The 23,637-nt window shown below is 41.6% G+C and overlaps 2 protein-coding genes across 6 annotated transcripts in view; one reads left to right on the forward strand and one right to left on the reverse strand.

Annotated features, from left to right (window-relative positions):
• The window catches only part of FAM149B1 (family with sequence similarity 149 member B1), a 42,232-nt gene extending 27,089 nt beyond the window's left edge, over positions 1–15,143 (forward strand). For 2 of the 5 annotated variants that reach the window (XM_036734743.1, XM_036734746.1), the window contains exons 9-14: positions 1,969–2,078; positions 4,545–4,769; positions 6,411–6,534; positions 6,747–6,869; positions 12,710–12,791; positions 14,457–15,143. In XM_036734743.1, coding sequence (XP_036590638.1) covers positions 1,969–2,078; positions 4,545–4,769; positions 6,411–6,534; positions 6,747–6,869; positions 12,710–12,791; positions 14,457–14,530 — 738 coding nt within the window. In that variant the 3' untranslated portion in view covers positions 14,531–15,143. The remainder of the gene's footprint in view (positions 1–1,968; positions 2,079–4,544; positions 4,770–6,410; positions 6,535–6,746; positions 6,870–12,709; positions 12,792–14,456) is intronic. The other 3 variants (XM_036734742.1, XM_036734744.1, XM_036734745.1) reach the window with 2 other exon arrangements.
• A 984-nt stretch (positions 15,144–16,127) lies between these two features.
• DNAJC9 (DnaJ heat shock protein family (Hsp40) member C9) lies at positions 16,128–21,920 on the reverse strand. Its single transcript, XM_036736937.1, has 5 exons — positions 19,129–21,920; positions 18,660–18,800; positions 17,990–18,244; positions 16,851–16,937; positions 16,128–16,747 (listed from the first exon to the last, which is right to left on the reverse strand). The coding sequence occupies exons 1-5, from the start codon at positions 19,306–19,308 to the stop codon at positions 16,631–16,633; spliced, it is 780 nt and encodes a 259-aa protein (XP_036592832.1). The 5' UTR covers positions 19,309–21,920; the 3' UTR covers positions 16,128–16,630.
• Positions 21,921–23,637: the final 1,717 nt, after the last annotated feature.

The raw sequence follows: 23,637 nt of genomic DNA on the forward strand, positions 1-23,637 counted from the left end.
TTCTGGCTGCTTGCAGTATTTTCTCCTTCACCTGGAAACTCTGGAATTTGGTGACAATATTCCTAGGAGTTTTCTTTTTGGGATCTTTTTAAGAGGTGATCAGTGGATTCTTTCAATTTCTATTTTACCTTCTGGCTCTAGAATATCAGGGCAGTTTTCCTTGATAATTTCTTGAAAGATGATGTCTAGGCTCTTTTTTTGATCATGGCTTTCAGGTAGTCAAATAATTTTTAAATTATCTCTCCTGGATCTTTTCTCCAGGTCAGTTGTTTTTCCAATGAGATATTTCACATTGTCTTCCATTTTTTCATTCCTTTGGTTCTGTTTTAGAATATCTTGATTTCTCATAAAGTCACTAGTTTCTATTTGCTCCAGTCTAATTTTTAAGGTAGTATTTTCTTCAGTGGTCTTTTGGACCTCTTTTTCCATTTGGCTAATTCTGTCTTTCAAGGCATTCTTCTCCTCATTGGCTTTGGAGCTCTTTTGACATTTGGGTTAGTCTATTCTTTAAGGTGTTAATTTCTTCAGTATTTTTTTGGGTCTGCTTTAGCAAGTTATTGACTCATTTTCATGGTTTTCTTCCATCACTCTCATTTTTCTTCCCTGTTTTTCCTCTACTTCTCTTACTTGCTTTTCCAAATCCTTTTTTGAGCTCTTCCATGGCCTGAGACCAATTCATATTTTTCTTGGAGGCTTTTGATGTAGGCTCTTTGACCTTGTTGACTTCTGCTGGCTGTTTGTTTTGGTCTTCTTTGTCACCAAAAAAGGAATCTGGAGTTTGAGTTTGAGTCTGAGTTTGAGTCTGAGTTAGCTTTCGCTGCCTGTTCACGTTCCCAGCCAACTACTTGACCCTTGAGCTTTTCTGTCAGGGTATGACTGCTTGTAGAGTAGAGAGCACTTTGTCCCAAGCTTTAGGGTCCAAGCACTGCTGTTTTCAGAGCTACTTCTACTCCACCGTCACTCCAGGATCTGTCACAGCAGCTCTCCTCCTCCCCAAAGAACCGCCAACCAGGACTGCAGTACAGATCCAAGCAGGGCACAGCAAGAGAAACTGCCTCTGTGCCTACAAAGTGCTGCTTGCACTCCCACTCTGATCCGCTGCTAGATTCCTCCCACATTGTGAGCCAGGGACTTGGGAAGCAGCTGACACTGGAGCTCTGGAAGCAGCCTCAGGAGCCTCCTGCTGCTGCCACCACCACTGCCGTGCCACCTCCGCCACCCCCAGGGATGGGGCCAAACGACTCTAAACTCGATCCCGCAGTTTCCCACTAACCTGCTCTTTGGCATTTGTGGGTTGAGAAGTCTGGTAACTGCCACAGCTCAATGATTTATGGCCCTAAGGCGTGTTACCCTGGCTGACTCCTGGTCTGATCTGTCCTGACGTGGCCCACTCTGGACTGCGCTCCACTGCTAGCACTACATGATAGACCCTTCCCAGTGACCATCCAGGCTGTCCCGGGCTGGAGACCTGTTTCCCTCTGCTATTTTGTGGGTTTGGCAGCTCTAGAATTTGTTCAGAGCCATTTTTTACAGGTGTCTGGAGGGATTTGGGGGAGAACTTAAGAAAGTTCCTGCTTTCCAGCTGCCATCTTGACTCTGCCCCCCCAGGTTCTGATTTATTATGCTTAAAGAATGATTAGACAAAGTTTATTCTCTTCTTACCTATGAAAATGGCTTTTGTCCTTGATAGAATGTCCTTTGCCTGGACCAGACACAATGACTTAGAAACAAACCTTCCTAACTTACCTTAGACCCCCATCTAGGTTTGAGGCTGGGGGCAATATACTGCAGACCTCAGCAAGTTGCCAAGGAGCAGATTGGGAGACTGGCCCCCATTTAAAAGCTCTCTGTTTTTACTGTGAAATGAATATTTGAAAAGATCAGAAAACCAAACAAGTGTTCTTAGGGTCAAATAAAGAATGATACAAGCAGGTGGGGGTTAATTTGTTATTTTGTTTTGACTTGTAGATGAGTCTCTGTCAAACATCCAGTGGCAGTCACCAGCCAAATATGAATGGTTTGTTGGTTCATGGGATGCCCTTGCAGCCAAGAAATCTCTCTCTGATGGACAAACTCCTGTAAGAAAGGGTTTTTTTCATCCTTTTTTTATTAAACTGTAAGCTCTAGACTTTGTAGATTATTGAAACATGGGGAATTAAGTAAATTGACATTTTTATTTAACACATATGGTGTGAAAGACACTGTGCTAGGCACTTAAGGGATATAAAGAAGCACCCATCTTTGCCTACAAGGAAGTACTCCTAACATCACAATGCATAAGATTTACTGTTTGTATCATAGTTGTTGTTTATCCATTCCCTCTTCCTACTAGACTGTAAGCAGTGGGCCATATTTCATTTAAACATATCCTCCCTAGCTCCAAGCACAGTGACCTCTACATAGCAGACAGTTAATGAATGTTGATGTGGAATGATTAAAGTGCTATGTAACTAAGTGGTACAGACAATTAGTGGTACTGGAAAGGGAAGAGAAGAGAATATTGGGGACTGGAGTGATCATGGAGACTCTCATGGAGTCAGTGGGTACTGGGGTGGGTCTGAAAGGATGGAGAGAAAAGAGTAATGTCATTCTGGGGGTGGGTAGGAGTTGGGTGGTGTAGATAAAGGCATAAAAGTGGAATACTTGTAGGCATGTTTGGAGGACAGTTATTAGACCCGTTAGGCCAGAGTAGAAAGTTTGTTAAGGGGAGTAAATGGGAGATAACTCAGAACTTTAATGCTTTTTGCAGTCACCATTGTAAAACGTCTAGAACAATGGCCAGATACAGTATGAAAATCCTGTATTGTGATAGATAAGATTTGAAAGGTAATTTGGGGCCAAATATGGATTTCCTTAAATGTCAGCTTAAATTGTTTAAATTTTACCCTTTAGGCACTGGGGAACCCTTTAAGGATTTTGAGCAAAGCAAATGATATGTTGAAAGCAGTGTTTCAGGAAAACTTACTGAGTAGCTATGTGTGTGCTCAATTGGAGGAGGGAGGTACTGAGTCAAAACATGTAGAATTAGAAGGGACCAAAGGGCGTCAGCTCCAACTCCCTCATTTCACAGGAGACTGAAGTGCAGATAGGTTATAGGACTGATCCAAAGTCGCAAATGTAGTAAATAACAGAGACAGAATTTAAACTCAGGTCCTTAGACTTTAAGTCCAGCCCTTCTTACCTCTACCATGCTCAGGAAAAAAGGCTACTTGGAAGCCTATTAGAATAGTTAAGGCAAGGGATGCTAAGGGGCTGGCCTGTGGCTGTGGTATCGGGAGCAGAAAGGAAGGGATGAGTTTGAGAGACATTTCAAATGAAAAATCAGTAGGATTTGGTGACTAATTGTATAGAACGTCAGGAAAGTATTAAAGATTACTGAAATTTCAAGCCTCAATGAATGGAAAATTAGCAGAAACAATGGAGTTGGAAAGGAAAAGTAGTTATGAGAGGAAGCTGGTAAGTTCTGTTTTAGAAATGTTGAGTTTCAGATGATGGGACCTCCAGATGAAAATATTCCGGGACACTTGGGGCTTTACAGCTCAGGGGAAAGGTCAGAGATTGGGGGTCATCAACATGGAAATAGTCATTGGAGCTGTAGTTTTAGATGTGATATCCACGGGAAAGATTCTAGAGGAAGAATAGAACCTTAAGGCATTAGGAGGCATAGCCCATGATAAAGGCAGACGAGGACTGAGAGGTAGCAGTCAGTAGTGCCCTACATGTTTATGTATCACCATCCCTCAAAACAAAGAACTAAGAACATCATCTAGGTAGAACAAAGATTATCTTTTGTGCATGAGCAAACTGAGGCCGGAGGAGCTTGGCCGACTCACTTGCTGATGATGTGGTGACCGAGCTACTTCATTATCCACAAGACTAGACAATTTCTTTTGTATCAACCAGTTTATAATGTAAAACTCCTTCACTCTGCATCTTAAGTCTGTAAAAGTATCGGTGAGCCATTTCATTTATCAGAGGACTCACTTTTTCAAGAAATCTGTGGATTACCAAACACTCCATCCTAATAGAAGGTCCTAGTTGGCATTCTCGAAACACAGATGGCGTGCACTGCAGGCTCCCTGCTGTAAGACACTAGCAGTATGACATAGACCTTCCACATTGAGGCAGTCAGAGGCATTCAGACTAGAACTTTTTAAGGGCGTGATTCCATTAGAGTAAATTACAGGTGTGGTAGCAGGCCAGTGGGGAGACATTTTTAGGTAGGTGAATTTTTTGATGACCCTCATCACAATGCATGTAGAGCCTAGTAGGGTTGGCTCTGATGACAAGTATACAGCTTACTTTTACCTGTTACTTCTGCTTGTACCTAAAATTACACCATTTTCTTAAGGAAGGGTTAATTTATCTGACCTGGATAAGCAGATTATTCCTTGGGATTAGATTGTTTATTATAAAGTTTAATTTTTTTTTCTTTGATCATGTTGTACAAACCTAGGTTTTTATCCTGTGAGATGTTTCCATTTACATTTTGAATTTGTTGTTGAGTCATGTTTTAAATTCTAGATTTTTCATTTGGCTGCCAGAGATTTAGATGACAAGCTACTTATGAGACCTGGATCCAGTACCATCCTTTCTAACCGAAATTGGCCAAATCGCACACTGGAGCTCAGTTCGTCATCTTTATCATATACGGTCCAGTCTGCCAGGAGGCGCAACCCGCCACCACGTACCCTTCATCCAATTGGCACAAGCCATTCACGCTCAGGGACACCAAGACCCATGGATGAAATCATCAGAGGAACCCGACTGTAGGTTTCAGAATCATACACTGTAAAATTAGAGAGCTCTGACAGAACTAAAGAAAAATTAATTTTAGGTAGAATAACTCAAAATGGGAAAAATTGGAACCACATAGTCACAATTTGGTTCTGATAGGTTAACTTGAACACAGTACAGGATGAACAATAGGGGAAAAGATTTTAATGCAAAATAGGTTCTAGATCTCATGCATTTCCATGTATAAGAAAACTTTTGACTCAAATATAGCTATGGAATTAACCAAGAAAGTAGACATTTAGTCCAAGATGAAGGCAAAGCTTGATTTTTCTTCTGGAAAGAAAAAGAATTCTCTTTACATCCCCCAAAGAGTGATTAATTCTATTCGTGATGATGCTGTTATTTTTTTTTTTTTTGCTTTTTTGGCAGGGCAGTTTGGGTTAAGTGACTTGCCCAAGGTCACACAGCTAGTACATGTGTCAAGTGTCTGAGGCCAGATTTGAACTCAGGTCCTCCTGACTCCAGGGCCGGTGCTCTACTCACTGCGCCACCTAGCTGCCCCAATGCTGTTATTTTTAAAATCAAATAAGCAACTTTTCATTCTAGCAAAAATATTCCTTTTATATATATATATATATATATATATATATATATATATATATATATATATTCCCTTTTTATATATGAGTATATAATATATACATTTGTGTATATGTATATATGTACATATATATACATATATAATATATATTTCCCTTTATTAGATATTTCACAGGGTTAGAACAGAGATCTCCACAACGGCTGGCCACGTCAGGTTTCAGGAAGGCACATGCATGTGTTTTTGTCTTTGCCTACTTTTGTAGACTGTTTTCAAGTTACTACTAATAGTAACCCAAAGGGATCATTTCTTGTTTTTTTTCACCACTTCTCTCTTTTTAACCATCCATTATGCTTACCACAGGAGAATACTGACTAGAAGAGGGGGAAAATGGGGAGGGGGGGGGATGGTGCATGATACCAGTGGCAATCTTGGAGAGTAGGATTCTGTTGTATTGGATGTTTATATAGAAATGGTGACTGTGGAATCAGAATTGATAGTTTTCCAATACCCATGTTAATCTAAGTGTGTTGCTAAATAAATTCAAATAAATCTTTGCTCATCAACCATCCTTAACTCATATAGTTTATGCACTAACTTTGCGCTTTTTCACCTTTTAAGAAACATTTTAAAAATGAGAATTGTCTTTTGGCACATGATAGCATCAGTTGGTTATACTTGCAGTCTTAGGTATCGGTGATAGGTAGTTAATCTACACCTATGTTAAGAAAAGGTATTTCATAGGCTAGACAGATTACTTCCGGTACTGTTTGTAAAATACATGATCCCAAGCTGTACCCAGAACCAGTACTGAAAAGAAATCATTGAGATTTTGTAAATGAAGCCCTAGTTCTGAGATGTTCCAAATGTAAGACAGAATTCTCTTCCCAGACTGTGTATGAGAAAAAGCCAAGGTTTTTTTCAAAGAAAACCCTGGGAAGCACTGCCCAGATGTTTTCCCAAGTGAAATAATGTTTGGGTGGCTTGAAGCCCCATATAGATGTTAAGCCCAAACGTTTCATTTGTATTTGAATGAATTGTTTTTGCTTTTTTCTTTTGGTTTGGGGAATGGCAGCCCAACAGCAGCTGACTCCTTGTCTTCTCCTTCACCGATGCCGCTGAGTCGAAATAACCTGCTTCCCCCAATTGGCACAGCTGATGTGGAGCACTTGAGCAGCGTGGGATCACAGCGGCAGACGGTATGGGCTTATGTGTCTGTGTGTGTCAGTGTGAGCCTCTGCCTGGGGTGGGTGGGAATGGTTTCTTCTGGGAAGATCTTGTCCTTGAGTCACACTTGCTGAAAGCACAAAGCTTGTATCGTTAGTGAGAACTCTCAGGCTGGGGTAGGGCTTGTGGGAGCTCACTCACACACACAAACAGTAACTGGCCTTCTGATCTTTTGCCTTCTCAGAAATCTCGCAGTGATTCTAGCAGAGCTCGCAGTGCAGTGGTGGATGAGCCTAACCAGCAGCCCCAGGAGAGGCTCCTTTTACCTGACTTTTTTTCCAGACCCAACACCACCCAGTCATTTTTGGTAGAGTGCAAATATGCTCTTTGGTCTTTGTCATTGGGGAACAAGATGGGCAGAAATACTAGTTACAAGCTTAGCATGTAACTTCACAGAGAGCAGACAGAGACAGTATTGCTTAGGACACTGCTCACAGTGTTAACATTGCCAATGACATATGCTGAGTTAGCAGAGGCAAGTGCATGTATGGCGTTTATTAAAGAATCTTATTGATAGATTGCACCTTATAGTTAGAAGATACTTAGAGGTCACCTAGTCCAGTCCCATCATTTCATAAATGATAAAACAGATTTGCCTGGGTTTACCCAGCTGGTATTGGATATGGGACCAGGACCAGAGGCCTCATCCCTGTTCTTGTGGTCTTTCTACTATGCTATGCTATTTAATACCTTATACTATAAAGCATTTTAAAGCTTTGATTTAGGTCTCTGAGAATAAACAAGAGAAAAGTAAACCCGTGGTTTGTGCACACAGCCAGCCTTGGATATGAGTGAGCCACAGAAACCCTCTAAACATACTTTTAGGGGACTGCCAGAACAACAGAGGCTAGGATTCTGATGAGGAACTGAGTGAAATGAGACGGCTTTAAAAGCTTTGGGTTTTTGTTTTGTTTTGTTTCTTAATACATTTATTTTTTATTTTTAGTTTACAACACTTGGTTCCACAAGTTTTTGGGTTCTAAATTTTCTCTCCCTCTCTTTTCCCCCCTCCCCCTCAAGATGGCATGTAATCCAACGTAGGTTCTACATATACCTTCACATTGAACTTATTTACATAATAGTCCAATGAACAAACAAAACCAAAAAACAAGGAAAAAAGAGAAAGAGAGCAAATAGTTTGCCTCAATCTGCATTCAGACTCCATAATTCTTTCTCTGGATGTGCATAGCTTTTTCCGTCATGAGTCTTTTGGAGCTGTCTTTGAACCTTGCATTGATGAGAGGAGCCAAGTCTATCAAAGTTAGTCCTTACAGTATATCTGTAATCATGTATAATGATCTCCTGGTTCTGCTCCCCTCACTCAGCATCGGTTCATATGAGTCTTTCCAGGTTGTTATGAAGACCATCTGCTTTTCACTTCTTACAGCACAATAGTATTCCATTACATTCATCACAATGTGTTTAGCTATTCCCCAGTTGATAGGCATCCCCTTGATTTCCAATTCCTTGCCACTGCAAAAAGAGCTGCTATAGATATTTTTGTACATACAGGTCCATTTCCCATTTGTGTGATCTCTTTGGTATACAACCCTAGAAGTGGTATTGATGGATCAAAGGATATAGCACATTTTTATAGCCCTTTGGGCAGAGTTCCAAATTGCTCTCCAGAATGGCTGGATCAGTTCACAGCTCTACCAACAATGTAACAATGTTCCAATTTTCCCACATCCTCTCTAGCATTTATGATTTTCCTGTTTTGTCACATTAGCCAATCTGACAGGAGAGATGTGCCACCTAAGAGTTGCTTTGATTTGCATTTCTCTAATCAATAGTGATTTAGAGCATTTTTTCATATGCCTATAGATATCTTTAATATCTTCCTCTGAAAACTGCCTGTTTATGTCTTTTTGACCATTTCTCAATTGGGGGATCACTTGTATTCCTATAAGTTTGGCTCAGTTCCCTGTATATTTTAGATATGAGTCCTTTATCAGAGACACTGGTTGTAAAGATTTTCTCCAAACTTTCTGCTTCCCTCCTAATCTTTGTTGCATTGGCTTTGTTTGTACACAAACTTTTCAGTTTAGCATAATCAAACTTATCCATTTTGCATTTTGTAATGCTCCCTATCTTGTTGGGTCATGAATTCTTTTCTTTTCCATAAATCTGATAGGTAAACTATTCCTTGCACTCACAAATTGCTTATAGTATCAACCTTTATTCCTAAATCATGAACCCATTTTGACTTTATTTTGGTATATGGTGTAAGATATTGGTCTATGCCCTGTTTCTGCCATACTGTTTCCAATTTTCCCAGCAGTTTGTGTGAAGTAGTGAATTCTTAACCGAGAAGCTGGATTCTTTGGGTGTATCAAAGAGTAGATTGCTGTAGTTGTTAACTACTGTGTCTTGTGTACCTAACCTATTCCACTGATCCATGACTCTGTTTCTTAGCCAGTACCAAGTAGTTATGATGACTGAAGAGCTTTGGTTTTGTATTAGTATATTTGGAATCTTGGCATTAACTAAACAAAAAATAATGGTGAAAAGTGTTCCTAGTCAATAGGTTTCAAGCCCAAATGGAGTCCCACAGGGATAACCTGCTAACCTAAAGCACTGCAAATGGCTCAGCCCCAACTTTTCTGTCAGCAGCTTGAAGAGCTAGAGAAGGGGCCAACCTAGGGTGATAGCATTGGTCACTGTGGGTCACCAGAAGGTTCCAGGATAATGATGGATTTGGCCTATTTGCTCCCTAACTTGGGATTATAATGATACAGACCTGTGCGATGATCTGACCCACCTATTTATTTCCACACAGAAAAATGCAGTATGAGACAGATGAATGGATGAGATCTTGATAAGAGGAATATCTACAAGGGAAAATATACCCAAAACAAACAAAATAGTTAAGGAGAAAAATATTGCTACTGAGTCCTAGAAACATATTTTAGAAGCTCTATTAAATCTGCTTCCCTATGTGTGTATTTAGTATCATCTGTGGCAGTAATTTAGCTTTAAGACTGATATATGGCATAAAGATTATTAAGCAAGGTTTATTTTGAGAGTGAAACTCAACCCATGCAAATCCTTGTTTTACCAAAAACAGAGGTAACAGGATCCTTGTCTTAGACAACAATTTCTCCCAACATGCTACCTTAAGAGGACCTTGTCCTTTCTTACAAAAAAGTCACAAAATTCATCTAGGGCAGTGGTGTCAAACTCAAGTAGAAACAGAACCCTGAGGACTTTACACACCTTTGTCAGCAAGGTGGTGCCTCTGCTTTTTAGTATGCAGTCCAGATTGCCATAGCTTTCCTTCCAAGGAGCAAGCATCCTTTAATTTCATGGCTGCAAATTATTGTCTGCAGTAATCTTTGAGTCCAAGAATATAAAATCTGACACTGCTTCCATTTCTTCTCCCTCCATTTGCCAGGACGTGATAAGACCAGTTGCCAAGATCTTCATTTTTTCAATTTTAAGTTTCAAGCCAGCTTCTACACCCTCCTATTTCACCCTTATCAAGAGGCTTCTTAATTCTTCTTCACTTTCTGCCATCAGAGTGGTATCATCTGTATATCTGAGGTTGTTGATTATTTCTCCTGGCAACTTTAATTACAGCTTTTGATTCGTCCAGGCTGGCATCGTGCATGATGTACTCTGCATTTAAGTTAAATAAATATGGGAACAACATACACCCTTGTCATACTCCTTTTCCAATCTTAAACCAGTCAGTTGTTCCACATTCAGTTCTGTTGCTTCTTGACCTGCTTCTATTTGTCTTTTATTATGCCTATTTTTGCACAAAACATTCCCTTGATATCTTTAATTTTCTTGAGGAGATCTCTTATCTGTCCCATTCCGTTGTTTTCTTCTATTTCTTTGTTTGCTCATTTAGGAAAACCTTCTTGCCTCTCTCCTCACTGTACTCTGAAATTCTGCATTCAGTTGGGTATATTTTTCCCTCTGTCCTTCCTTATTTCCTCAGCTGTTTGTAAAGCCTCATCAGACAGCCATTCTGCTCTCTTGCTTCTTTTCCTTTGGAATGTTTGTTGTCACTGCCTCATGTGATATTGTAAACCTCTGTCTATAGTTTTTCAGGCATTCTATCTACTAGATCTAATCCATTAATCACCTCCTCTTCATGTGTAATAAGGAATGTTATTTAAGTCATACCTATGTATGGTCCAATGGTTTTCTCTACTTCAAGTTAAGTCTAAATTTTGCAATAAGAAGCTCACGATCTGAGACTCAGTCAGCTCCTGTAATAACAATTTGGCTAGCAGCTACTGTGGCTGTATAAAACCAACAACAACCAGCGTACAGAAATGCTGCTAACACAGGTTCTTTGATCTGCTATACTAAGGAAAGCAACTTCAAGGAGTTAACAATCTCACTTTAATTAAACCTACAAATGTCATTCACTTAGGTCAGGAGGGAAAACCAGCTTCAGAGCAAATACAAACCAACATCTGGGTTAGCAAAGCCAGAGAGGCAGTTACAACAGCTTGCCCAGGGTTATGCGCCACTCCTCCAGGGAGTGAGAACCCCAAAGGAAAAGCACCAACCTCTGGGTTTATATATCTTGTTCAGGGTCAAAGGGCATCACAATGTGCAACTTAAACCCACATGACCTAAAAGCATCACAAACATGTCATTCAAACCCATGTAAACCAGGCTTTCCCTTGAGGCAAGGAAGTCATCAAAGACTCCTGATCCAATCAAAGAAACAAAGGCCAGACCCCAAAGGGCACTTGATTAAGTAAGTGCTAAAAGAGAAAACAGTAAAAGAAAAGTCCCACCTTAATTACTGATACTGCTCCATATCATATTTTTACCAATTATAGATTTTTCTCCACTTTTGGTTGCAAAGTATATAACCATTTTGATTTTGGTATTGACCATCTGGTGATGTCCATGTGTAAGAGTCACCTTTTGGGTTGTTGAAAGAGTGTTTGCCATGACCAGTGAGTTATCTTGACAAAATTCCATTAGTCTCTCTCTGCTCTACTTCATTTTATACTCCAAAGGCCAAACTTGCCTGTTACTCCAATTATCTTTTGCTTTTCTGCTTAAGCATTCCAATTTCCTGTTTTCTTTTGTTGTGTTTATCTCTAGATTTTGTAGGTTTTCATAGAATTAAGCAACTTTGGCCTCTTTGGCACCAGTGGTTAGAGTGTAGAGTTGTATTACTGTGATGTCGAAAGGTTTGTCTTGGAGTTGAACGATATCATTGTCATTTTTGAGATTATACCCCAGTACTGCTTTTCTCACCCTTTTGTTGACTATGAGGGCTACTCTATTTCTTCTAAGGGATTCTTGCCCACAGTAGTATATGTAATGATCACCTGAATTGAATTTCTATAGAAATGGTTAATAATATGGGTCAGTGTCTGTTCTTTTATCCATTCCCCCTTGATAACAGAGAATAGGGACTGGACCTTTGATTTTATTAGTGTAAGAAACTCCCTCCACCGGTGCAAGTAACATCTTCTCTGCAGTTTAGTTCTAGAAAGTTGCCTGGAGCCCTGAAAGGTTGTGACTGTCCCACAACCACACTGCCTCTATTACACGTTGTCTTCATCTTATTTTTATTCTTTATTCTAGCTTGATGCTGATTTTTATCTTTGCTCTAGCCAGTTCATGGTCTGACTGGAAACAAACACCTGATTCAGAAATGACTCCTATTATGAACCAGTTATGTCTTGTCAATATAACAAACTTCATAAAGTCATTAAGATTAAAAGGATGGAACTGTGTGGAGTCAGGTTTTAGGTAGCAAAATAGGTTTATAATGTTGATACAGACTAATCCCATTCATTATTTCACTGGACAATGAGCAGGTACTTAATATTCTTGGAAGAGTTAAAAAACTAAATCACATATATAGGTCAAAAAGTGCAAATATATGTGTACATATTTATATATTTTGTATAGATATATGTTTTTTATTACAGAAACACACATATATGTATATTAGGGTAAGAATGATTTGAGATTCAGATATTATGAATAGGAGTGTGGCCTCTGGTATTCTTTATATATATGCTTTGAAAGTCTGTATGAAGCTCATTCTGCTAATTCAAAGCCATGTTCCTTCCCAAATATATTAAAATATTAAATCTTTATCATGTGGGGAGAAAAGTTTAATGATGTTAGACTCAGTTACTTTTCACTCTTTCCTTCAAGGCAGATACACAGTGTCGACGTTCTTGCACTGTTATTGATTATCCTAATCAGTCCCGGGCTGGAAGAGGGTCTGCAGGTACAGGTAAGCTTGTTTTTTGCTTCAGGGTAACAAACATGATATAAACTTTGGTTTGTGGAGTGAATTTAACATAAGTTAATATATAGTTACCATATTGTAAAAGGTCTGTTATTACAAAACTCAAATAGAATTTAACAAGGACTGCAACACTTTCTTTTTCAGTTAAAAACTGTTAAAGCTAGTGAAAACCACCAAAGCAGTCCTTTCACCATCACTATCTAGAGAGTGGCATAAATTTATTTTGATTAGTATGATTGGCAGGACAGTTATGCAGTAAACCTAAAACTAGTTTTGTCTTGTCAAAATATGCTGCCACATTAAAACTTCAAATTTTAAAAAAAATTACTTTTTACAGATTCCATTAACATACGAGTGACAGGAATCAGTTTAGGGCTGTCTAGCTCCTCCTACATGGGTTCTTTTCACAACCACCATCTGGGTAATTGTCCTAACGAGGACAAGGAGAACAGATGATGATCTCTGTTCTCCTTGTCCTCGTTAGGACAATTACCCATCATTCAATAGGTGAGGTTCAGCAGAAGCAGCCAGTTTAAAAAATATTGTTTGTGATGATCAGTTAAACTCAACATGTATTGAAAGTCTGTTATTGTCATTTGTACTATATATCAATGCATGTTCTTGGTTGTTCTGGAGGCTAAATGAAATAACGTTATTTTTCCAGCTCAAATGAGCTGGAAATGATTACAAATTACTACATTAATTACTAAGATGTTACAGGTACACAAATAAATTTCTTTGGAATCACCTGTATCTCCATAACACCTACTGGGGTAGAAATCTATGGTAAATTTTAGTGAAGACCAATGCAAACAATTAGAATATTACTGAAATATATATATTTCATCCTATAAAAGTCTGACCAAAATTAATTTATTAAAGTTTTTAATGTGATTTGATTTAAACAACTCATGAGTTTTTTTTTTCCAAATCTTTTTATTGTTTTTGCTTTCACCTGTGATTTCATTGATATAAAGAACTCTGTGTGGAAAAATTCTATCAATCTGTAACATTTAATTCTTACCTAATTGTTCTCCATTCCTCTCTTCTCTTCCCCTTTCTAATCCAGACCCACACTGTTGCCAGATATGTTTTAAAATCCTAGGATGGCAGATTGAGAATTCAAAAAGAATTAAAAGACATCCTGTAGGCATTCTGCCTATTTCCCCTGCACCCCATTTCACATGGTATATGGCAGTCAGGATTTCAAAGCAGGTTTAACTCCAAATCCAGCAGTTCCCAGGGTTTACTGTACTGTCACTTCCCATTCATAGCTAGAGACACAGCTTTGGTAGCTCTTGTCACTTTCTTGATCAAAAACTTCTCACAGCTGTTTGTCATCTACTGATCTCCTTCCTTTGACTGAATTCAAGGCCCCACCCTATTTTCCCCTCCCCCTCTAAGGAAACAAGTTTCTCACATTTCTTAATGTAATTCTCCCCACCTCTCATCAAATACTTTCTCTGATGTCCCAGCCTAAGGTAACAAGTGTCTTAGCTCCCTTCCTACTAGACTGTAAGATTCATGTATCATTTGTGCTTTCTTAGTACTCAGTAGGCAATCAAAAATACCCTGCTTAATTTGTTTTGCACTACAACTTTAAAAGACCCACTAACAATATTACTTAATGCAGTCATCTTTGTCTGACAGGTGTCCAGTTACATGGACCTGCAAGATCTCAAAGTCGAGGTGGACCAGTCACTAGAACCAGACAGGGACCATAGGACAAACCAAAACTCAAACCAAAGGTCAGGTGGTTGTGAGCTCATCTGAGATGTTTGTGAATCAGTGTTCAGTCAGCTTCGTGATGCAGAACTTGTTTACAAGAAAAACTTGAAACCATCTTTATGAAGAGTTATTTTTGTATCTCCTACTGGGAAAAAAACAGCAGTGTATGCCAAAGATTGTGTGGACCACTTGTCTTCCCTCAGAGCAAATTCAGCCATTCTACTGGACAAAAGGCTCTTACTTACCTAAGATGTACCTCCCCCAATCATTGCTTATGTTGTCTGTAAAGCAGGATTATCAATTACTGCAGGATTCAAGAAGTAACTGCAGGTGCATGAAAAGCAGCAGTTACTTTACTGCTATAGCATTAAGCAGTCATGTTCCCCAGAACACTTCTGCTTGTATTTAAACTCCTAAAGATAATTTGATTTTCTTAATTTCAAATGAAATCATTACAGGGGCAGTGTTGTCAGAAGGCTGAACTGCCACTCAAATGAAAATCCTTCCTAGAGTGAAATCCAAAATTAGGCAGACTGATCCTCAAGGAAGAGAGATACTTACTGGGGATAAAACTGACAGTAATAAAGACCACCTGGAAAACATGATGAATCAGTAGAGAAATAACTTATTTTACCTGTATTGGAATATACCAATTTGCCAGATCTTATCTTTTTAAAGTGATATTGATCAAGCTCTATTTCAGGTGAAGTTGTCATAGACACTGTTATTTCCTATATCCTTGCTAATTCTGCTTCATTGGTCAGGTTTCCCTAATACTCTTTCTCCCATTTTGCCAAATTTTCTCCAGCAACACTAGGAGGGAAACATTTATTTCCTTTTTTGGAACATTCCTATGTGGCTTTCTCAACTACTAGGGATTTTCAAATGTTAAGTCTCAAACAGATTGCTTTGGTAACAGCTTGGGAGTTTTTCTGATGGCATTTTAAAATTTAAAATTAGCCACAACAATGGTATAGATGTAGCTTATCTTCAAGAACTATTTAGTTTACATGACACTTAATTTTAATGGTAATTAAATCTGATTATATAACATCATCTCCTGAGGAAAATGAATTCATGAAACTATAAAGGTTACTTTACTATCATTGAATTCATAACAAATGGCCAGTGTTACTGTTGTCTCAAGTGTAAGGTGGAGGAATCCAAACTGCATGAAATTCTATTTTTTTAATTGAATGCGATTAAAGAGTCTATTTTCTAAACCAAGAATGTTTGTGATCAGAAACTGGGAGTAACTGACAATGCGTTCTCCACTTCCCTGATTTAGGATCCATAGTGACAAACTTCAACGGAAGTCTTGGTCTTGACATTTGAGGGAAAAATACATAGTATTCAATTTCCTCGGCAAAATTGCTAAGTATCTGAGGAAGCCTGATTGAAAGAAGAGTTGTGAATATGAATATGCTGGCTAGGCCTTAGTTTTCTTGTTTCAACTAGTCCAAGTTACTTATCAAGTTCAACTCTCGGTGAGATCTTTTGGCTCTATCACCAAGCCCTCCCACTCCAGTATCACTTTTGGAAACAACCTTGAGAGCTAGTTTTTAAAAGACCTCAAGAAGTAGCAGAGAAATATTTTGCTAGTTTATTTTAGCCAATTTTTTTTTTACAAAAATTCTTGAAATATTTGCCAGCACCAAATAGTGCAAAATATGAAACAAATCTTGTTCACTATAAATAAATGAAAACCAACATGGCAAGGGAATATTTAGAACAAAGCATTTCTTCACCAGTGAGTAGTTTGGCGGTTAGCGGCATTGTTACCCGTCAGGTGAGCTGTTTAGAACTCCTTTTGTGTAAGACTTGTGGAAATATAGATCCTCTAAAAATGAAATTCTTCCAGGAGGGAAATTTCATAGAAACAACAGACTGCCAGTAAACACTTGGAGCGTATAACAAATGAAAGTGGGCTGCGGTGATGGCTAAATAAACTACTCATGAGACTGTCACCGATCTGGAGAGTCCAGGCCAGAGAGAACCCATTTTCCTGAATAATAAAGGTTTTACTAATTTTATCCAGGTAGGTGGGTAAGTACCAATTAAACGGAAGGCCCAATGAAGAAACAAAACCATGACTTTCATTTTTTTCCTTTCTTGTCAATTATTTTTTTTCCTTTTTTGGAAGAGTTGCAATACTTTGCTTCCATCTGAGCCAGAAAACTGTCCATTTCTTTTTCCCGATTCTTTTGTCTGCTCTGTTGGAAGAGTTAAAACACACATTTCAGAACAAGAGCAACAGATAAGAAATGGACCTGAGGGGGAGGGATCCTCCCTGCCCTCGGCAGCCCCAGAACTCACCTGAATAAGTGCTTTTAGGTCACCTGGTTCATCCCCAAGACCCAGCTCCTTTCTGGACTTTTCTGCTTCTTTGGCTTCTTCTTGAGCCTGAAACACAAAACTCAGGTGACATTCAAGTCAAATAAAATGCCTTCTGCTTTACATCTACCACAAAAGCAAAGGACCAACAAATTCTGCATTAACACTCACTCTAAACTCAGAGTCGGCAGTTCATCCTATTTAGCACCCCCACTTCCAAGTCTACCCTTTTTTTTCAAGGCCATATATTAAGAGCATATAAAAGGATTCGGCTAAAAAGACAGGGGCTGATGGGAATTCAAGGGCACAAGGAACTCCTGGATAAAGAAAACCTGTCCACTACTGCAGATCAGCATCTTCTTTGAAAGGAAGGGTCTCTTACAGTAAGTTTCCTACAGCACTGACATTACATGACTAGGCTCACATGATATGTCAGAGGTGGGATCTGAAGCCATGTCTTCCCAACTGAGGCCAGCATCCTATCCACACTGTCTACACTGCCTCTCTTTGATTAAGAACATTTCTCATATTCATGGGTTGTGTCAGAGTGAAAGCAGGGTACTTGGGAAGTTCTAGTCAAGTTTACTGCATTAGGTCAGACTGGAAAGGAGAGGCAGAAAGCAGCGGAACAGAGAAACCCTTAGGAGACCTAGATAAAGTCCATTTGCCAGATAATATTCCAGAAAAGAAATCTCAAAAGTGTGAGGTGAGGTTAGAGTAGGATGGCTAGGTGCCTCCTCTGAAGTATCAATTTACCATATACAGCAAGTGGTGACTACCCAAGGCAGAACTTTTACAAAAAGTAGTTTGAGAAAAAAAAGCAAATTCAAGTTAACATCTTCCATCTTTTCAAAATTATCTTCTTTTACCAAATCATTTCAGTTAAGTGAATGCAAGACAAATATTTACAACCACAAATTAATTCGGGGGGTGGGGGGGGATGTTTCTGTCTATCTTTTCTCCTTCACTATTTAAACTTCTCAAACAACTATACAAACAGTGTAAAACACAACATGAAGTATCTAAGTAATGATACTAAGATCACAGGCAGGTTAAGTACTTATCCCAATAAATAAAAACTCGAGTTTCCCTTTTCCCTCGCATCGAAAGTCCACACATACCCTTCTTTTCCTCGCATTCATCTTTTGCTTTGACTCCTTGAGGAAAGCTTTATAGGGTGGAAGTTCTCCGGAATCAATGGCTTGCTGTATGATGTTCCGAATTCTGGGTTCCGCGGTGTACTCTGCACATAATATAGACTCCATGATCTGATCCATATCGCCCTTGAAGTCCATATAGGCTTGTTTAATGTCGGTCAGCTCTTCTTCAGAACCGATGTACTTCTCCTCAAACGTCTTAATGTCCTCCAAAGTTATCTAAAAAAAACAAAGGGCTGCTCCAACCTGCTAAGCTGCTTTTTTGGTTAAAATTAGAAAAAGTTTAGATGTTTAAGAGTACCGTCTGATAGACACAAACTATACTCATTACTCCGCCAAGCACAACAGCTGGGAGTCTAGGCGTCTCGGCGCTTGACCAAGGAAGCGTGCAGAGGATGCTCCTAAGCTGCAGGCTTGGACTTTGGACGCCGGACAATTAGTGGGCTAAAAAAATGGAGTTTCCACAAGACGTCCGAAAAAGGGGACACTTGAACTCCCATCCAGAGACGACCCCGTCCCGGCCGGGAGTGGGATAAGCCCGGCGGAGGGTCCCCCGAACAGTGACCGCGCTCCATCAGTGACCGTCGGGGCTCCGGGGGGCGAGGGCGGGACAATAGCCCGGGGTGGCCGGTACCTTTTTAAAGAGCAGCCTCCAGTAGGCCGCCCAGTCCCGGTCCTGGCTCAGCCCGTCCGCCTCCTCGTCCACGGCGCCCTGCTCATCGTACACCGCGCGCTTCTCCGGCTCGCTCAGGACCGCGTAGACCTGGCCCAGGATCTGGGGGGAATAGTGGGCGGCAATGACCCCCTCCCCTGTCTCCTACGGCCCCGGCCCCGGGAGGGGACAACAGGGGTGGTGGTGAGGGGGCAGCGCGACGCCCCTCCCCTGCCACCGCCCCCGGAGCCCAAGGCGGGGGAAGCCCACGCCCTGGGAGTACCTGGAGGGGCCAAGGCCGGGACGACCCTAGGGGGAAAACCTAGGGGAGGCTGGACGGGGGAGGGGCTCCAGTGAGGCCCACCACCCACCAGGTAGCGGGCACTGCCGCGTTCACGCTGGGGCCGCGGGGCAGCGGGAGGGGTCCCGGAGTGGGGCGCTCCCCGCGCACCTGGAACTGCCGGGTGGCCTCTTCCTGGCCGGCCTCGCCCACGCGGTCCGGGTGCACCCTCAGTGACACCTTGTGGTAGCCGCGCCGGATCTCGCCGTCCGAGGCCTCCCGCCGCACGCCCAGCACCTCGTACAGGTCGGCGGTGCCGAACTCCTCCTTGCAGCGCTCCAGAAGCCCCATGGCCGCCGTGGCCCGGGCGGGGGTCCACAAGCTCGCGCCTGCTTGACTCTGCTAGCTTTCTTTTCCCGCGCGAAAAGGACCCGCTGCCGGCGCGAGGGGGCGGAGCGGGATGTGACGTAGCTCGGGGCGGGGCCAGGCCTCCTGCGCAGCCGCAGCGCAGCGGACACGCTACGGCGGCCGCCAAGAGCAGCGAACTGTCGTAAATGCGTCCGCGGGGGAGAGCTGTGTCTCTTCCGCCTCCGCTTCCTCCCATCTTTATAGGGCCGTAGGGGGTCTCCCGCGTCTTTGCCCCACCGTCCGTTGTGACGTTCTCCCCGTGGGCCGGCGTCCACTCAGTCTCGGCTCGTCCTCTGCTACCAGAAGTGCCGCCGGCATTAGTTTGGGACGGACGTGCCTTTCCTTTCTACCCCCACCACGGGGCCCCGAAGACGGAGACGGGGCGGCCCATTACCCGACGTCATTACTTATTCACAACCCACTGCCCCCCCCCCCGCCCGCCGCGACCTTCGACGGTGGGGGAAACAGGCGGGCCGGGTTCCCTGCAGCCTTCTTGGAACCGCGTTCATCTGACACCCCCTACCCCCAGCCCAGGGAACTCCGTGTTCAGTCCGTAATGTTTGCATGATTGAAGTTGCGCTCTGACGGGAGGGCAGGCCTGGAAAAAGACTTGAGTTGGCTTGATCAAGGAGGGTTCCGCGTCACCTTTATTTTCTTCCGTTGTTTCATCTCCCAGAATTTGCCCCTTGCCCCTTTTCCTGGTGTTTTCTCTCCCACTAGGACATTCTCCGAAGGTCACCTCTGACCACGGTGCCCGGGTCCAAAGCTCTCACTTCCCTCCTTTGCTCCGGACTCTGTTGGACTGTCCGGAAGCGCCGCCAGGACCTCAAGCTCAACACGTCCAGAACCACGCTCTTAGGACCGTGGTACCCCCCCAGCCACAGGATATTTAATGGCATCTTACGACCCAATGAAAAAAGTTCAAACTCCATCCTGGCATTCAAGGTCCTTCACCGATGTTTCCCACGAGACAAAAGACGATCCCTGCCCTCCCGGGGCTCACAATCTGATGGGGGAGCAAATTATGTAGGATAAACAGAAGATAATTAACAGGGGGAAGGCACTGGATTTGAGAGGGGGTGAGGAAGGCCTCCCAGTTACACTGTCTCTTCTTGCCGTTCCTCAAACAGGACATACCATTTGCTGCCCTAAATGGGCTGGCATTCAGGTGTGGCAAATCACACCCCTTTCTGACAACAGAGGATTATCTTACGGGACTCTTCTGCCTCTAGTAATTTTTTTGTTGCGGGATCAGTACCACCAGCCTATGTCTTTGGAGATCAAATCTTTCCTTACTGCCGAAGAACAGGAAAGACAGGTGACATATCTTTTGGGGGGTTAGCACCAGGTTAAGCTAGTTGGGGCTCACACACAACCACCAGATGTTCTAGGAACTATTTGCATGAATAATAACTTTTCCTTTCAACCACACCTTTGAATTCACTCTGGATGAAAACTGCATTCCTGAGCTTAACTCAAGAACAGAGAAGTGTGGCTTGACAAAATGGGGCAGTGATACAGAACAGAACTATTAAATGATACAAAAAATAAAAATCATTTCCTACGGTGCTCATATCAAAGTTTTCCCAATGCCCAGCCAGAGGCCATGTCTCAGGTCATCATCTCTTAAGTCTCTGTCAATCAACCCTGCTCAGTGAAAAGATTGGGGTGCTTAAGTCTCAAGCATACAGTACTTCAGGACTTCTACCTATGACTCAGAAGAAGGCTGATGAAGGACCTCTGGCCAGCTTTTATGGTTGTAACTAGAGATATCCACTGGTTACTCTGAAATTCTGACTGGTGGCCTCTTACCTAATTTGTTAACCACACAGTTTTATTGGTAGGTTAATTAACACAAGCTGTTACTAAAGTTGTTTACAATATTTTCTCAACATAATATGTTTGGTAACGTGTATTCCATAAATAACTAATAACATATGAACCCCCAGAAAGAACAGACTACTAATGAAAACAACTTAAAGGAATGCAACCTAATAGCAAAACATCTCACAGAAGAAAATCACAAAATGGAGGCTTCAAACAAAATTGAGCCAATTATCCTAAACTGACATACTTAATCTCACTGTGTGCCACCCTCTTGCTGCTGGCAGTCCTTTCAGCCATCTGGGATGATCTGTAACCAAAATCACAATTATAATTAAAACAATCTGCACAGCAATTCAAAACATGCATCTGCCTCCCTTGAGAACAGAACAAAAAGTACATATGAGCATCAGTATCCCACAAAGCAGTAAATACCCTTAATGGATGAGGAAATACTCCAGCTTGTGTTCCTCCACTTGTCCCAGAACCTCTCACGGCAATCCAGGCCAGCCACCAATGCATGGGTAGATACTGCAAGGGTTATTAATTCCCACTGTCTATGTCTTGCAGCCTTTTTTTCCTCGTGCTAATAAATGTTCATTCATAATATGGCTTCCCTCTTTTAGAGTTCAGCCTGAATCTTTCATGGTTGCACCACCTCTTGGTGATGCTGGAGCAGTTGTTGCTGCATTTTGGTCAAGTTCAGATGTGGATCTAGGTGAAAGGTTGTATCCTTTCTACTTCCACCAGAGGATCTAGGAATTGATGCACAAGTGAGGGGTATGGTTAGCACCATCTCCCCTGTCATCCTGACAATGTTATCCTCATGACAGGTCCCACGACCTCCCTACTCACGCTCCCCCTACTCAGCTCTGCCTGCTGCCTTCCTGCAAGACTCTACTCGAATCCCTTCTGCAAGAGGCTTCTCCAGGTCTCCCTCTCCTAGTGCCTTTCTTCTTAGATTTCCTCCCATTATACTGTATATATCTTATGTGTTCAAATGTTTGCATCCTCTCTCTCCCATCAGACTGAACTCCTTGAGGGCAAAAGCCTTTCTTTGTATCCCAAGCGCTTAGCACGATGCCTAGCAAGTAGTGGGTGCTTGATAAATACTTGATGATGATGGTGGTAAGTTCACAATAGCCAAGAAAGAGAACCCTGGGCATAATCAGAAGTGTCTCAAAGGCTTTAGGAAAATAGATTTTTAAAAATAAAATGATAGGCACTAACTCATGGTCCAAGAGGCTAAAAGGGACAAGGTTTGGAATGAGGGAATGCACTCAAAAACAAAATTCTAACAGAATAAATTATTCCAGCTGTTCAAGATAAAGCAGGCATGTTAGAGACCAACGTGATTACAGAATGAACTCTCTAATGAATTCAGATTTGAAAAAGACATGTACAAAAGATATGAGAGACATGTAAATGAGAACAAATACCCAAGAGTGACATGGACATTTAGGAAAAACCGTCAGCCAGGTTCAAGCAGAGAATGAGGTGTGGCAAATACTAACAACAAAATTGGGGGGGAGGGGGGCGGGGTAGTTATAGCAAGATGAACAAGGATAGGCCAGCATGCGGCCTGAGATAATAGAAGGGAAAAAAAGAGTTGACTCCTATTTGCTTCCATCTTCTTTGTCAAGAATGATCTTCATACTGGAAACTAACAGTAAAACAGGATTAGGTGGGCCCTGAAGCCCAGCATAGATGGGAAGACTGCAAGGGAACATGTAGTTATTCTACATGAGTTTAAGAATTTTGGCTGGGACAAATTATATCCCAAGGCACACTAAGAATTTGTTAATGAGGCCACTGCAGTACTGTCAGTCATCTATGACATAAGCAAAAGTGCTGATTTTCAAAAAGAAAAATGCTATAATGTGTAGTGCCTCAAGTTTTGATGTTATTTTCCTCTAGAGTCACTCATTTGGTGGTTTGTGAGCACCTGAGAAAATGGTAATCACTAGAAGCCTGTTTCCTTTAGAACAAGGCACCAAATTAAACTCATTTTCTCTTTTAGATAGGGTTGCTAGACTGATATGCATCAGGGTTATTAAAATGTTCTGGATTTCAGCAAGGCATTTGCTTAAGTCTCATAAAATCAAGATGTAGAAACATGGCCTGGAGGATCATACTAGGCATTTGGACTAGTTTGGTAATGGATAGATGTCAATCTCAAGGAAGGCTTTCCTTTGCTGCACAGCTCTATTGCCATATTCAGTATTTTTAGATAGAAGATTTTTCAGGTTTTCAGGTGACAAGGAAACCTTGAGATCTATGCCAGCTGTCCACATCCTGGACTGTTCAATCCCAGCTTCCAGTCTTTCCCCCATCCTCTGGATAGCCTCAAATGGAGATTGCTAAATTATGTCTGTCTATATCCCTCCCCTCCTCAAGGAGCTTCAGTGACTCTCTACAGCCACTGGAATGAAATGTAAACCCCTTTGC

This window comes from Trichosurus vulpecula, chromosome 8 (assembly GCF_011100635.1).
Source record: "Trichosurus vulpecula isolate mTriVul1 chromosome 8, mTriVul1.pri, whole genome shotgun sequence".
NCBI classification, from domain to species: domain Eukaryota; kingdom Metazoa; phylum Chordata; class Mammalia; order Diprotodontia; family Phalangeridae; genus Trichosurus; species Trichosurus vulpecula.